This window comes from Staurois parvus, unplaced genomic scaffold (assembly GCF_062004578.1).
Source record: "Staurois parvus isolate SC_StPar_1 unplaced genomic scaffold, SC_StPar_1.0 ptg000714l, whole genome shotgun sequence".
NCBI classification, from domain to species: domain Eukaryota; kingdom Metazoa; phylum Chordata; class Amphibia; order Anura; family Ranidae; genus Staurois; species Staurois parvus.
The window spans coordinates 7,759,771-7,775,380 of record NW_028318510.1 but is presented as its reverse complement, the minus strand read 5'-3'; the positions used below and the strand labels follow the sequence as shown (position 1 = coordinate 7,775,380).

The 15,610-nt window shown below is 40.9% G+C and overlaps 1 protein-coding gene across 1 annotated transcript in view; it reads right to left on the bottom strand.

The window, feature by feature from the left end:
• Positions 1-1,368: 1,368 nt before the first annotated feature.
• The window catches only part of SLC30A5 (solute carrier family 30 member 5), a 49,259-nt gene continuing 35,017 nt past the window's right edge, over positions 1,369-15,610 (bottom strand). The window contains exons 12-16 of the mRNA XM_089653487.1: positions 13,001-13,130; positions 11,694-11,925; positions 10,303-10,529; positions 8,070-8,198; positions 1,369-7,092 (exon numbers count right to left, since the gene is read on the bottom strand). Of these exons, the coding sequence (XP_089509613.1) occupies positions 6,922-7,092; positions 8,070-8,198; positions 10,303-10,529; positions 11,694-11,925; positions 13,001-13,130 (889 nt within the window). The 3' untranslated portion in view covers positions 1,369-6,921. The remainder of the gene's footprint in view (positions 7,093-8,069; positions 8,199-10,302; positions 10,530-11,693; positions 11,926-13,000; positions 13,131-15,610) is intronic.

The window sequence follows — 15,610 nt, the reverse complement described above, 5'->3', positions numbered from 1 at the left end:
AAAAGGTCTCTTAGACAGGGAGTGAAGTGAAATTTCCCTAGCAAAAAAACAAAACAAACTGGCAGTGGTTTGAACCTTACCCTATGTCATCCAAAAATTGAGAACAAAAATGTTGCCTATACACACACTTTAACCATTTCATATAGCAGTCCAGTTCCTGACAGACTGTAGAACTGCATCCCTGCCCTTGCAGAGAATGTGTACTGATCCTGTCGCTGAACTGACAGCTACCCATATCGCAGGAGAACCTTCCAGTGATTTCCGTCTAACACCAAGATGTCTTCATTCCAGCACCTCAGCAGAGCCAATGATGGGAGGAGAGATGTGCAGGCACAGTGGATTCTCCAGTTTTATTTATTGATACCTTCAGGACTGCTGTATTTCTTCTTCTTTAACCTCCCTAGTGGTCTGATTATGTCCATATTTCTGTGCTCAAAGCAGTACATTTTTTTTGCATGGAAATATGTATTTTTTTATTTTAGACCTGAATTTTTTGGAATAACTTACTGAAATCTGTCCAAACAAGAGTCAAGTAAACATCCCGGGTATGTTAAAATTTGAAACACAAAGTCATAAATTATAATTTAATAAATAATCATAAAAAATAATATAGTAATAAATTTAATTCAATAATATAATCAAACCAAAAACACTGAAAGTTGAAATATAGCGCCAAATTCACACATCACTGTGCAAAGTCGCAAAATCGTTTTCAGTGTCTGATGACGAATTTCCTCACGAATCATTATCACTCAATTTTGTAAGTAGTTCACTTTACGATCACTGGTCTGAAACTGATTTTGACCTAAAGGGACGCTTTGTGGACGCCATGGACGTTTCTCACTTTCCAGGCAGAAAGAACAGTAAAAATGCAGGCAGGGCACAGGACAAAATGTATGTGAAATGGTTTGATACAGCAATGTTTTACTATGTGATTTTAGTGAATGTCACTTTGTCATTTTCAATTTCCCGCCGTTCCGTCCCCCGTACGTCCCGACGCTCGCAGGGAACAGAACCCAGAAGACAGATGCCGGCATCGGCCAGAGGACATTACAGGGGACACTGCAGGAGGGACATCGCGGGAGCACAGGACAAGGTAAGAGAAGAACAGATCTCCAAGCAGCGCCGCATGGTAAGCCTGAGTGTAGCTCGGGGTTACCGCTTGTGGTACTGAAACTTTACCCCGAGCTACACTCGGGAATACCGCCAGGGAGGCTACAGTGAGTTCTGTACCAGGAGATGGTATTTTCATTACAGCTGGTTTTATTCTATTTGGTGACCTTGCTACAACATAATTTATAACCAATAATGAATGTTGGTGATAAATGATAAAATGTTAAGACAAATAAAATGACCTGCGAGAACACCTTATGCCCATATAGTTTATTGAACATTTATAGAAAAATAAAGCCCACTTATAAATATTATTATTGTCCTTTAAGTCCCAGATTTGCATATACACAAGCACTTCAAAATGATGACGTTGGTCCTGTCAACCATCAAAAATGTTCCTTATTCCTGTTCTAACACAAATACACTGGAGTGTTGTCTTCACAGAACAAAAACTGACCATTTTACTATTTAATATAGATGAAGCAGACTTAAGGTGGCAGGTTTGTGTCACTTGGATCTCCAGTGTTTATTCTGTTTTCATTGTGGAAGGATATAGAGCTTGCACAGGCTGTCTAGCTGTGAGAACATAGAGGTTGGACGTTTTTGGAGGGTTTTATAGTATGTTTGATACAGTCACCTTAATTTAAGTTCATTCAACTGACACGGTATTTATAGAAAAATTATCAAAATCCGGGCCAAATATATATAGCATCAGAGACATTGCATTACCGCCATGTATATGACCAACATGAGAGTTCAAGGAAAAACCCCAAGGTTGGACACGCTTAAAAGGAAGTCAGTTTTAAAAGACCATTCACATTCATGCTTTGCAATAATGGCTGTGCTTTCATTTTGAATGGCACACCAGTACACTATTACAGTGGTGGGCAATACAATTGCACTGCAGAGCATAACACATGTAATGCATTGCAGTACACTGTAAAAAAAAAAAAAACGTTTAATTTTCACACACGAACACGCAACTGTTACTGCAATGTGCAGTGGGATCGAAGCCAAAGAACAACACCTTTTCAGATGGAAGTTAAAAGGCTAAAAACAGCCATAGATGGATTGAATCTCTGCTGGGTCAGCAGGGACAGGTCAAGATTCGAACCATCAATGGGCAGGCTGATTGTACCCAATTTGATTGTTGCACGACTTGGGTACAACCAGCATGTCGGATTTTTCCATGCAATTATTGCCAGTGGCTGGAGCCGCTAGCAATTATCACTGTGTTCTGCTAGCAGGGCTGGCTCCCCGCCGGGAGAACACAATAGCTCTGCATGAGGGATTCCCCCATCAACACTGCAACTAGTATGCAGTCCATGAGTTGGGGAATGGCTGCTTCCTATAGAGCCTCTGCACATGGGCATTATTTTCATTACGCTGGCCATGGCTATGTAGGGACTTCTACAGGACCACAGGATAGAGGATATCTACGGTGGCAGAGGGATAGCACTAAAACATATACTTTAATTATTTATTTATTTAAATGTGCACTTACCCTTTTAAAACATAAAAAGCAAATCAAGTAAGCTTGCAAATGACTATTATCTTTCTGCTTCTGTCCCCTGAGAGCTCTCCCAATGATTCTGAGCTGACAGTTTAAACTGTGCTGATAAAGCATCCTCAGCAACCCTTTAAGCCCTGGTTCACACTGATGCGGTGCGGAATTTGCAGCTTTTGCAATGCAAATTCCGCACCGCATCACAATCGCACCCCGTTCATGCAAACCACTGCGGGGGTGTATGTTAACAACGTGGTGCATTTTGCAGAATCGGATCACATAGGTGTGCATACACATGCGAACAGATTCTAGTGCAGACCCAAAAAAGGGTCCTGCACCTTTTTAGTGCGGGTGCAGTATGATTAGAGCCATACAAAATGTATGGCTCCAATCGCACTGCACACAAATCGCATGTGATTTGCACAGGAATGCAGTGCGGTTCCTGTGCGAATAACTTGCAATATACCGCACCGCATATATGTGAACCCAGGCTAAATGAGTACAGAATTTGCTTACTCAGCTCCTAGCTTACAGTATTCCTCCAATACAATATTGGAGCACAATTTGTAAAAAGCATAATATACTAAAAAGTAAGCATGTTTATTCTGGGAATCAGGTTTACCTGGCAGCTATTATCTATGGGCTTCATGGTATAAACCAGTGGTCTCCAAACTGTGGCCTAAGGGCCAAATGCGCCCCTTTGCTTGCTTTTGTCTGGCCCTTGGGGCACTATTTCATCCACTGATACCAACAATGGGACATCATTCCTCACCACTGACACCAATGAAGGGGCACAATTCCTCCTACTGACATCAAAGATGGGGCATTTTATTTTTCTCACTGATGTCAGGACCTTTTCTACTCCCAATGGCCACAGTCTGGCCCTTTGTTTTATACCAGGGGGTCTCCAAACTTTCTAAACAAACAGCTTGCACTAAAGAGATGCCTTATTTCATGTTTTTTTTCTTCCAGAGATTTCAGCAACTTCCACCATGTACAGGAGAAATAGATTTTTCAGGACTACTGCTGCTGGTATTTAACCAAACAAGTTTAAGGAGTACAAATAACTCATCTGAACGGTACACCTATTCTTTAAATTGGCCTTACACATCATTATTGCAACATTTTCTGCAAAACTATGCTATATTCACTCTGTGAAGGCTGTATAAATAAGCTTGACTTCAGAGGACCAGCAGCCAAATCCTATAAAAACAAAAAAACAGGCAGATTTCTATTGTGGAAAAGATTCAAAAAGAAAAAAAAAAGAAAATACATTTTACCTTTATGTCAACAATGTTTTTCTAATTGTACACTGAACCATGCACTCCCAACATCTGCTGGAATGAATTAACCAATCAAGAGTGGTTAAAATCCCAAAACCTGGAAGAAGATGTAGCAGCACTGCAGGGGTCCCTTTGGCAGGTAAGCCTACCATGGGCAACATAATGAGGGCAGGGACTGATGTGAACATACAGTATGTGTGTAAAGCACTGCATATTAAATTAAATAAAGAGCAAATGTACGTGCTTTTTGCCATAATGTGATTATCACACTTTTTTTTTCCTTACTAACAGTTCCTGATAAGTTTCATGTATGGTCATCAGCTTAAAGAGTCATTGCTAAACATAATTACCAATGATAGTGTAAGGAACAGCCTTAGTACACATTGACTACTAATGTACCGTTCTATAGTTACCGGTTTCATCTGCCCATTTACAATGTATATAACTTACCTTCTTGAGTTAACATTGCATTTACAGTAACATACAGAAGATCATAATAAACAGACATACAGGCTGGCCTTGATAATGTATGGCAGGGAAATAAGCATACCCAGTATTGCGCAGTTCTTCAGTACCCAGGCTAGTGGAAAGTCACTTGACCTGGTGTAGGTCACAGCACAAGGAAATAATCATCTGAGGTCAATGTTGGAATATATATTTTTGATGGGGAAGCAAAAACAAAAACAAAAAACCTTTCCTTAAATACACCCTTCTAGTTCAGTCTGGGAGAGTTGAATACAATTTTCATTGGAAGTGCTGTAATCTTAAAAAAATAAATAAATAAATAAAAAATTGGTTTCAGAAAGCAGTATTGCTTCTTGAAGCTTTATAAAAGCCTGCCAACAGTTAAGGGTCACTGCACACAATGCATTGTAGTAATATGCAGAAAAAGGTGCATTTTGCTGCTAAGTAGTAATGCACCGAGGCTGCTATTGCTGTGTCATTCATTCTGAATGGCAACCAAATAGACCATAACACACATTCTGGTGGTGAAGTTCTCTGAGTACCAGCCTTTGTACAGTGAAGTATAGTGTTGTTTAATCACTTCCCCCTCCATTCATAAAACATCTTGTATTCCTTTCACAGAAAACAGGTAAATCTGTAATTGGACAAGGGGGAGGCTGGTAATTAATTCACCTTCCTTTCCCTTTGTCCAATCACAGAACACCTTGTATTCTGTGAATAGACCCCAGACATTACAGGGATGGATGAAGGGGTAAGAAAGGGGAGCATAAAGGACAAGATCCTGCACTGTATGTGTGCCGGAACCTGGAACTCAGACCTGCAGAGCTGAAGATCAGAGCTGGCAGTAGTATCTGGCAAGAAAACAACTTCCAAATTAGCTGTAGCCACAAGCTGTTCCGAGTATTCTTAGCTTTTTTTTTTATTTTATATATGTTGCTGTAGAAGGCCTCCAACCCAGGTCACCTTTTATAAAAGTTTGCGTTGATTCAATGCAGTGTGGGCACCTTTCTATAATATAACACGGGCCCCTTTCATTAGTTGGATGAGATGCTGCACCCTCTTCTTTGCATTGTGGGATGCAGAGGGGTGTACCACTACTTGACCTTGGTGCAACATTTTAAGAAGTGCTGGTGCCACCAACATGAAAATTAAAATCAGGGTTCTCAAAATATGAATCCTGCAAACTTTTACTTGTTCATTGCATGAAAATAATCTTAAGCACCTACAGCAGTCTGTCTTCGGTGAACAGGCTGCCGAGAGGCATCAATACATCGTATGATAACAGCTATGTCTCTGCAGTGGTTTCATATGCCCCAGACTGAGCTAAAGCTATGCAATCATCAGGGAGCAGGAGTTCTGCTGATTATACAGCACATGCTCTGACTCAGCAGAGGTTGTCTCAAACCACTGTAGAGAGACCACTGCTTCCAAACAGACAACAGCAGTCTGACACTCCTCAACCGCACACTAAAATCTAGGCAATCGGTCAGGAGCGCACGTTTTGGGATTGCCTAGCTCTAGCTCAGGAAGGGGGGCACTTTGGACTCTTCTAGAGAACACCACTTCCACACAGAGCAGTGTAGTCCTCTCCACAGCTTTCTTGCTGGGCACACACTTTGCAACACATGCTTGAGATCATGTACAAGTGAAAAAACATTAAAGCCTCATTCACAGGAGCGCTTACACCGGTAGTACGTGAATAGGCCATGTCTTTAAGCAGCTGAAGCCACCAGTACCATGTGCAGGCAGTCCATTCATGTCAACAGGAATGCAGTGGGTTCACCGACACAGAACGGCTGTCAGATTGGGATGATTGACAGTGTCTAAACAACTGCTGTATCTCCATAGACATGAATGGACTAATTGTAGGCAGTACCTGATGGCTCCAACTGCTTAAAGACATGATCCGATCACAGACTACAGGTGTAAGCTCCCCCGTGAATGAAGCCTAAGACTTCACAGGAGTACCATTTTCTTCACCTGGAGTTTAATTATTCAATTTTTCTAGATGGTACGGTTGGGCCTTAAGTACCAACCCTAGGATTTTTTTTTTTTAAAGTAAATTAATACACCATTACCTACAGGAAAACCCATAGCAAGACGATGGAGGTAAGAGAAGGCAACATATATTAGATCCATATATTTCAAACACATAAAATGTCCCTATCCATTTTAATTATATTAAAAAGATCTGCTCTGTTGTGCACAATTTAGAACAAATCCACTCTCTGGAGGGGCAAGAAAGAAAAATAAAATAATAAAAGGAATGATAGATTATTGTCCTACTACTCCATTCAGACCATGAACAATATTTATATCTGATAGCACAAAATAGAGTACCTCCTCTGTGTTCCAGATGTCCATAAAGAACTAAAGGCAGAAGTCATTTTATAACATTGTATAAAAACATCTTGATTCAGTCTCAATAAAGATAAGAATAGAGGTGAAGTATAAAATCCAAATTTATACGTTTCATTTCTGTACACTGAAGTTAAAGTTTGAAGGTTTCCCTTGACAAAACACAGGAAGAATACTGAGCGGAAAAGGTGCCAATCACATGATATACGTCCCATCCTTGTAATATTTTATGGTGTCCATCTGTTGTGTCATGACCAAGACTTCTTGGAACCCTGTGCTAAGGCCAGACATATGTTGGAAGTAGGCCTCTTTCTCCACTTGGATAGTAAGGTTATTGACTCCAGCATCTTTCAGTATTGCAGTTACCTAACAGAGAAAAGGGCAAAGGTTATGGCAGTAGTAAAACTTAATATAAAAGTTGTGCACAGCCAAAACAAAGGAAAAAAAACCCTAAAGTGAGCCATTGCACAAATAAGTATCAAAATTTAATTTACAAATTAAAAAACAAACAAAAAAAAATATCCTAACCCATAAAAAAAATCCCACTTACTGTATAGGTCAGTATGGAACACCCCAATAAACCATACAAATGGAAACCTATGCGCTAAGCCGAATATATATCAAAAACCATATATATTATGTTGCAGCTCCTCGCTATTGTGTGTTCAGACACCAATAAAAATGATTATGGAAAAAGTGTAGTGCAACTAAAATGTGTATAATCCAATATAAATGTGCAATTTTTGTTTTTTAAATAAAAAATGTTTTAATCTTTTTTATGACATTTTTTTTTCTTGCACATTTATATTGGATTCTGCACATTTTAGTTTCACAACACTTTTTCCATATTGAAAAACATGATGTATACCCACAATAATAAAAAGGTTTTTACTGTTGTCTGGGGAAGACCCGGGTCTTTATATCATTCATGAGTGTTAATAAACTGCATACTCACGCCGTACCTCAGTAATGTATAAAAGCAAAAAATCCAGCAAGTCAAAGAAATTCAAATGTAGACAAAGGGAAATAGATAAAATGTAATGGCTAGGATGAAACTGAATGCAAGGGAGGCAGGAATATAATTGCCCAATCCTAAAAGGTAGAGCCACCAACAAACCCCAGCACTGTGCTTAACATCCCAAAAGACTTCAGCTATACCGCTGTTTTATAAAGTGGGACTGTAAGAAGTACCTTAGCAGTAAAAGATCTGGAGATCTTTGTTAGGAAAATGTTATCAGCCAGTACATCACTAAAATAAAACTGTGCATATTTATGTGTACAGGGAGGAAAGAAAACATCCCACCCAATGTGTAACCACTACTTAATGGTCCATGGGGCTTTACCTGTTGGATGATTCTCTGCTCCACAACATCAGACATCACTTGTACATGGATAGTCCCTGCAATAATTGAAGCAGAGTGACGCCAAAAATGAGGATCCCGATAAGATATAAGACCATCAACCTTCGATATCTGAGAGAGAGAGAGAGAGAGAGAGAAGTCCTTTTTTTTAATCTTACTATGGAAATTACTTGCAGCATTTTTGCTTTTGCCTTCATTTTACAGTCAATGCATCTACAGCACAGAAATATGAAAATATGTTCTTAAAATATATGTAAAACTTGCATGCATTAAAGCCTGTTTCTGTGCAAAAAAATTTAAGTTTTCCCATGCAGTGGAGCTGTGCCCATGCGGTCTAGGTGAAAAAGGAGATATACTTGCCTAATCCTCCAATCCTTCAAGCACAGGACCGATTCGGCACCCCTGTGCTCCAGCAGTCTTGAGTTGTGGACTGTTCCTGACATCATCAAGCAGCCTCCATAGACCAGGAGCAGCCCACCGCTGGACTGTGGGGGAGCGCCGCTTTCCAATGGAACAAAGGATCAGGTGAGTATAAGCTCCTTCCTCACCCCTAGACAAAATGAACAGTTGACCCATGCGTGCGGGCACAGCCCAACTGCATTAGAATTTGTTTTTTTTTTTTGCCTGAAATTGGTCTTTAAACATGGCCAATTGGTGTAAAGCAGCAAACCTCTTGTGTGAAAACCATGAATATTTATGCAGTGTCTGCAGCACCCTAGCACCCTCTAGTGGTCAGCTGTAATAAAAGCTATTCAGAAACACAGTAAGGCCCAGTGCAGATGGGCTTATGTTTGCTTACTGCTTCTCCTGTTATACAAGTCTATAGGAATGCAAAAAAAATGCTTCAAACCCATCTCCGGGGTTTAAAATTTAATTCCATCCCACCACCTCTAACTGATCGCTAGCATGAAAAAAAAAATAGAAAAAAATCGAAATACCCTCTTTCACCTATCATGAGCCATAGTTGAGTGACACAATTTAGATGACTATAACTGGCTTCATCAGGATTATTATTATTATACAGTATTTATAAAGCGCCAACAGTTTGCTCAGCGCTGTATATTACAAAGGGGGACAGAACATGCGACAGTACAATAACAATACAATGTGATACCCGAATGGGTTCGAGGATTAAAAGAAAAAAAAAAAACAACAATGTGAATGGATTAGAGGAGGATCATTTTTTGCCTGGAGCTAGGCTTTAAAGCAGTTCAAATGCACCTGTCATTGAATTTTAACTCATCTCAGAAGCATCCCCAAAATGGAGTCAAAACGCATACCATGGACACAAGCCCAAAGCCTCATTTAGCCCTGGTTCACACTATAGCTTGCATGTGAATTGCACAGGTACAGCACAGCATTCCTCTAGGTTCACATATGTGCTGGTGATTACAGCTGTGGAAATGCACCTGTTTTCACAGCCGCAATCACCTGCACAGAAAAAAGCAGGAGCTGTGTATGGGTGCTGTCAATGCTCCCACACGGGGAACTGTGCTGTACTGCACTTGCGGTTCCAATGCGGGCTGCAATTTGTAAAATGCTGCAGGGACCTTTTTTCTGTAATTCAGGAGGCATGGCAGCCCATTCAAATAAATGGGCTGCTGTGCTCACGCAAAACGCGGCTCTAGCACCTAGCTTTTATGTGCGATTCACATGCGATTCAGTGCAGTGCGATCTGAGCCCATTCAAAGCCACACTGCAACTGGCTTGCATGGTTGTTTTGTATTATGCAATCAGGTGCAGGCAAATGCATGTGTTTGGGGTGTCAATATCCTTGTTCTGACACCCGTCGCTGATTGCAAAACAAAGTGCGATAGCGATGCAGGGAGAGCACAGGAATCAATGCGTTTCCTGCACCACATATCTGTAGAACTAGACTTAGCAGTATGAATTTATAAGGTGTTGCCCATAGCAAATTATTTTTTCCTTTTAATTTTCCAGTGTATTTGGAACAAAGGGATGGGATGGGTTATAGAAACAGTTGTCCTTTCATCCAATTGGAGATGTTTCTTAGAATAGCAAAACATTGGACTACCAGCTGTGGGGAGTTACTGAAATATAAAAACCCCATTGTAAATAAAACCAAATGGGTGACCTTGATGAAAGTGTCCAGCTCTATGTTCTCATTGGGAAGGCACAGGCCAACTGCAATAGCAAACCAATATATGCCAAATTCCCCTCCAGCCCACCTCCCCAGAACTCCATCCAGTCTTACCTTCTCCAGGGCGATGTTTATTCCTTTCTCTATTTCTGGAGGGATTCGAAGGAGGATCACCTGGCAGGCATCTTTCAGCAGAGGGATGACACTTCCAAATATCAGAATAGCAATGAAGAGAGAGCAGAGAGGATCAGCAATGAGCCAACCAAACTGCCGAATCAGAATGGTGGAGACTATCACACCCACACTGCCTAGAGTGTCAGCCAGTACATGGAGGAACACACCTGGATGGCAAAACAAGAGGTTAGATAGAAGTTAATGAACTGGAAACAATGACACGTTATATGTTGGATTTCCAAGTTGGTATATGTAATTTTGTATGTATCTATACTTTTCATTAAAACTTTTACTTCCACCCCTTGCTGCATGGTATTTTACAGAGTGTCATCTGTACTCTGCGATCCAGACATTGAATGCTATACTGCACATCTGTAAGATCAGCCTTCAGAGTGGAAGATGGCCTGTGTTGCACAGTGCTATTGATCAACATTCTAGTATGAGAGGGGAACAGAGAGATGACCACAGCAGTGTGCACCTTCATTGTCCAAAGGACAAAATGGGTCCAGGGCTAGGATATACATCCTAACTGTAGTGTACTCTACAGGGGTTCCAGGACCTGGCTGTGCGGTCAGGCGGAGGTACGTGGATCATCTGGCTGCATTGATTTACAAATTCTTTGGCAGGTAAACAGTTCACACATATGTGGTTTAAAGCAGCATTAAGCCCAAAAGCAGACATATTGCAGTTTACTAATTCGTAGATGTGGTGGCTGCATTAGTTTTCTTTTTAGGCTTTGTTTCAGTTATTGAGGCAAGCCATTAACCAATGATAGGGGTGCTTCAATGATCAGCTATTTATTGAAAACATTTATCCCAATAGAAAAAAAACTGCTCTAACTGCTTATAAAATGTTAGCTGTAGTTTGGCTTCAATGTGTTATCTACTACTCCATCTAACACTCTTCTCACCCAAGATGAACAATGTTTCTATCCAAAAAGTACCCCCTGTGCGCCTTCATTCAGTGGGGGCACTCTAATACAGGAGGTGTGTTACTGGCCAGAGCACCAGGTGAAAACAGAGGGAAAGAAAACTAATGCAACCACCACATCTGATGATTGGTAAGCTGCAATATGTTACATTTTTTGGTTTAATGCTGCTTTAATTATATGTGTTTGTCTGAAGTAAGCTTTCATTTATGGTAGGTACTGAGAACTGTACAACTAAACTTTTTTTTTAATAAAGATTACAAAAACGTCCAGATCTTGAAAATCATCTGAGACAACTTAGCAAATTTGTCTGAAGTATTCAGGAACACCTTATATGCAAAAAGTACAATTGTGTCCTACAATTTTTTTAAAGTGCTCAGTGCTTCCATGACCATATACCTACCACGCATGTTGGCATTCATGCCTCCACCAGATCCATGGGAATGTCCATGATTGTGAGTATGCCCATGATCACCATGTGAATGCCCATGTCCATGACTGTGCCCGTGGCCATGGTGAGAGTGGGCGTGGGATTCATGAGAGGAACATCCACCTCTTGAACCACCATGGGAGTGGGCGTGGCTAAAGGCACAGATACCAACAAGGTTAACCAGCAGACCTCCAACCGAAACTGGCTGTAAGACAAGAAGAAAAGAAAAAAAAATAAGGATCAGTAAAAGTAACAGGAAGACACAGGATGATTTATGAAAACCATAACAATAAATGGCACTGGCTCTACACTCTTGATAAGTAAGCAAAGTATGCAAAACAAACATGTATTTCTGGTGTGTTCACATAAATTCAGGTGTGAAAATTCAGCATGCTGTACTTTATTTAAAAGCACTACAACAGCATAAAGTAGACTCGATAAAATAAATTCCTTCTTCTTCTGATGTCTGCGGTGATACCTCACGTGTGGGACAATCGCTGTTTGCGTGCGAGCACAGAGGGAAGGAGGAGCTTTACATTTTTTACAAATTATTTTTCTTACACGATCACTTAAAAAGTTTTTGTGATCACTTTTATTGCTGTCACAAAGAATGTAAACATCCCTTCTGACAGCAAGCGACAGGTACTCTTTTATGGAGAGGTCTGTAAGACCCCAGATCCCTCCTATGCCCTTAAAAGCAATTGATCATACCAAGATTGGTGTGATCAAATGCTGGTCATTTTTTAAAAACGGCACAGTTTACATCCAGGGAAACCAGAAGTGATGAATGCTCATTGCTTCTGGTTTCCTATGACATATGGTTATGGTCTTTGCATCTATGATCACCTTACATCAGCTGGTCCCAGCGGGATGGAAAACCCTGAAAAAGCCCTGGAAGGAAAAGGGGGGGGGGGGGGTTATTAACATCTCCTATCACTGCTTGTAAACTATATAGTGACTAGTTAGCCGCTAGGATTGCTCTTACAAGAGAGCCTGCCGTCGGCTCTAAAAAAAAAAGGTACCGGGATGATGCCTGTGGCTGCGGGTGTCATCCCAGTATACCCCCTTGAAGGCCAACAACATATGGGTATGTCACTGGTCTGGAAGTGGTTAAAGGACAATCGGTGTGTCATCGTCCACACCTCCCACACACAGTTAGAAAGAAAATACTGGAGATGTCAACGCTATGGTGACAATTCTAAAGTTAGGCAGATGTCTCCCCACTTGTTATTGGTGAGATGCACAAATCTATTAATGGTTTGTTTTTAGGTAGTACTTACTGTTAACATATCTGTATTGATGTCTGGAGGATCAAAGATTCTTGCTATAGCCTCAATAAACACAAAGAATGCTATCACCACCAGAAACAGACCGTTAATGAATCCTGACAGTATTTCCACACGGCCATACCTAAAATGGTATATGACAAAAACCACATTAATCCCATCACAGACATCACTGATCTTCCCCTGTGATTATAGTAGTACTAAATAAGCATTGAGTAGTATTGCATAAGTTGCGTTTGTATTTGGATGTATAGTCCGTTTTAAGTAACAAGACATCACAGAAAACAAATTCAGAGCTCCTCTTTTTGAATATCTGGGCAAACAGCTACAAAGCACAACTGAAACCAATATGCGTGCACTGTTTCACCTGTCAAAGGATTGGCAATTCTGCAAAGCTAGCATAGCGAGCCAGACACCCCTGTCAGACAGCTCAACCTGATCCTCAATCTTCCGGCACACTATACTGCAGTTAATGTAGGTTCACATCAGTGCATGTCTATGTGGGGGTGTTTGCATAGGCACAGCAGCCTATTCATTTGAATGGGTTGATGTACCTGTAGGAAAGTTGGGGTCTTTAAAACGCAGCCAAACAGAACTACATGGTGCTATGGCACCATGTGGTTTTACACATGCAAAACGTTTTCCAATATGTGGGGGTGCCTTTAAAAATTAATGGCACCCACGCATGTCTGAAAAGAGCAGCATGTTTTGCCTGCGGGGCTGGAATGCATACGATTATGCATGTCTTCCTGACATACATACATACATACATACATATATATCTCTCAAAAGGCAAACACTTTTTGATAAAGTAGGGGAGGGCAAGATTGTTGCAGTTTTTTTTTTTTGTCATCGGTGTCTCAGTAGTAAGGAGATTTCCTTTTCACTTCCTGTCCTGGACACAAAAGAAGTGAGAGGTGTGCCAACTAAACTTTTTGGACCTACCCTCACTTTCATTCCCAGTGACACTGGTGATTAGAAGAGAGAGCCTCGCCTCAATAAGGCTACGTTCACACTAGCGTTGTGTGCAGGCGGCAGAGAGGCGTTTGGGAAGCGTTTTTACCGCTTCCCAAACGCCTCTGACAATTCTGCACATTGCAGCACATGGTGCTGTTCTAACGGGAGCGTTAGCGTCGTGGCAAAATGAACGCCTCTGGTCGAGTCAGGAGGTGTTGAAGCCTCCTATTCTAGTCTATGGTGCTGCGGTTGCGGGGCATTTGCAAAGCGGTAACACCATTCAAACTTCATTATAGGCGTTTGTGGGGTGTTTTTAATGCTCGGCAAACGCCTAGCAACCGCCGCTAAACCGCGCATGCGGCGTTTGCGGAGCATTAAAAAACGTTCCGCAAACGCCGGACCAGCGCTTGCCAAACGCTATAGGGGTGTTTGGCAAGCGTTGGTAAAACAGTCAAGTGTGAACGAGCCCTAATAGAGACACAGACAGCAGTAAAAACCTGACAAGGGTTCTAACCCCTCCCTCACCACTCTATCCAAATCTAAAAAATGTTTTGCTTTTAATTACACTTTAGGTCATGGTCCTGGATTCATCCCAACCTGTAGCTGGATGATAAAAAGGGCAGCACCACACTTGATGGGGTGTTACCAGAGATACATTTAAGTGTATTTGGATCAGAGTCTAAACCTGCCTGAGATATCCTGCCAGGAAGCGGTCACTGTGCACTGCCAATTAGAAGTAACTGCGGCTTAAGGTCAGGGCATGCTTTGGCTGCTTATGATTGGCAGTGTGCAGTGACAACTTCCTGTAGGGGTCGCTCAGGCAGCTCTTCACTAAGACCTCCCCTTCTGTAAGCATGTTCACATGTGCTGTGTGAAGCAGAAAGCTGAGATTGAAGCTACCACTTGCTCTTTTACTGTGAGCACTCTTATACAGGGGATTACAAAAGTCAAAACCGTTTCAGGTACTTATGCTAGTGCTATGTAAAAACCCATTTATCAATTTAATAATTGTGATACTGTATAAACTCAATGGTTTTGTTGTTTTTAAAATGTAAAAAAAAAAATAAATATATATATATATATATATATATATATATATATATATATATATATATATATATATATATATGGAATTTAGCTTTGTAATTTTGGAGAAATGTCAAGGGTTCATTTACGTTATTGTATATAATCAATGATCTCCAGATGTGGCCCTTTGCATGCCTTTATCCGGCCCTTGAGGCATTATTCCTGCCACTGACGCAAACAATGGGGTATTAACCTTCTAGATTGTAAGCTCCAAGGAGCAGGGCCCTCCTATCCCTCTTGTATTGTTGCTGTATTGTCTTCTGTTATATTGTAAAGCGCTGAGCAAACTGTTATATAACTCCTGTATAATAATAATAATTCCTGCCACTGACACAAACAATGGGACATAATTCCTGCTACTGGCAACAAAAAAGAGGCACTTTTCTCCCACTGACACCAACTATTTCTCCCCCTAATACTAAAGATTGAGCATTGTTTACCCCCACTGGGCACAGTCCGGCCCCCCCAAAGTCTGAAGGACAGTAAACTGGCCCTTTCTTTAGAAAGTTTGGAGACTCCTGGTATAAATCATATAACTTGTGCATTGATGATAAACTTTTC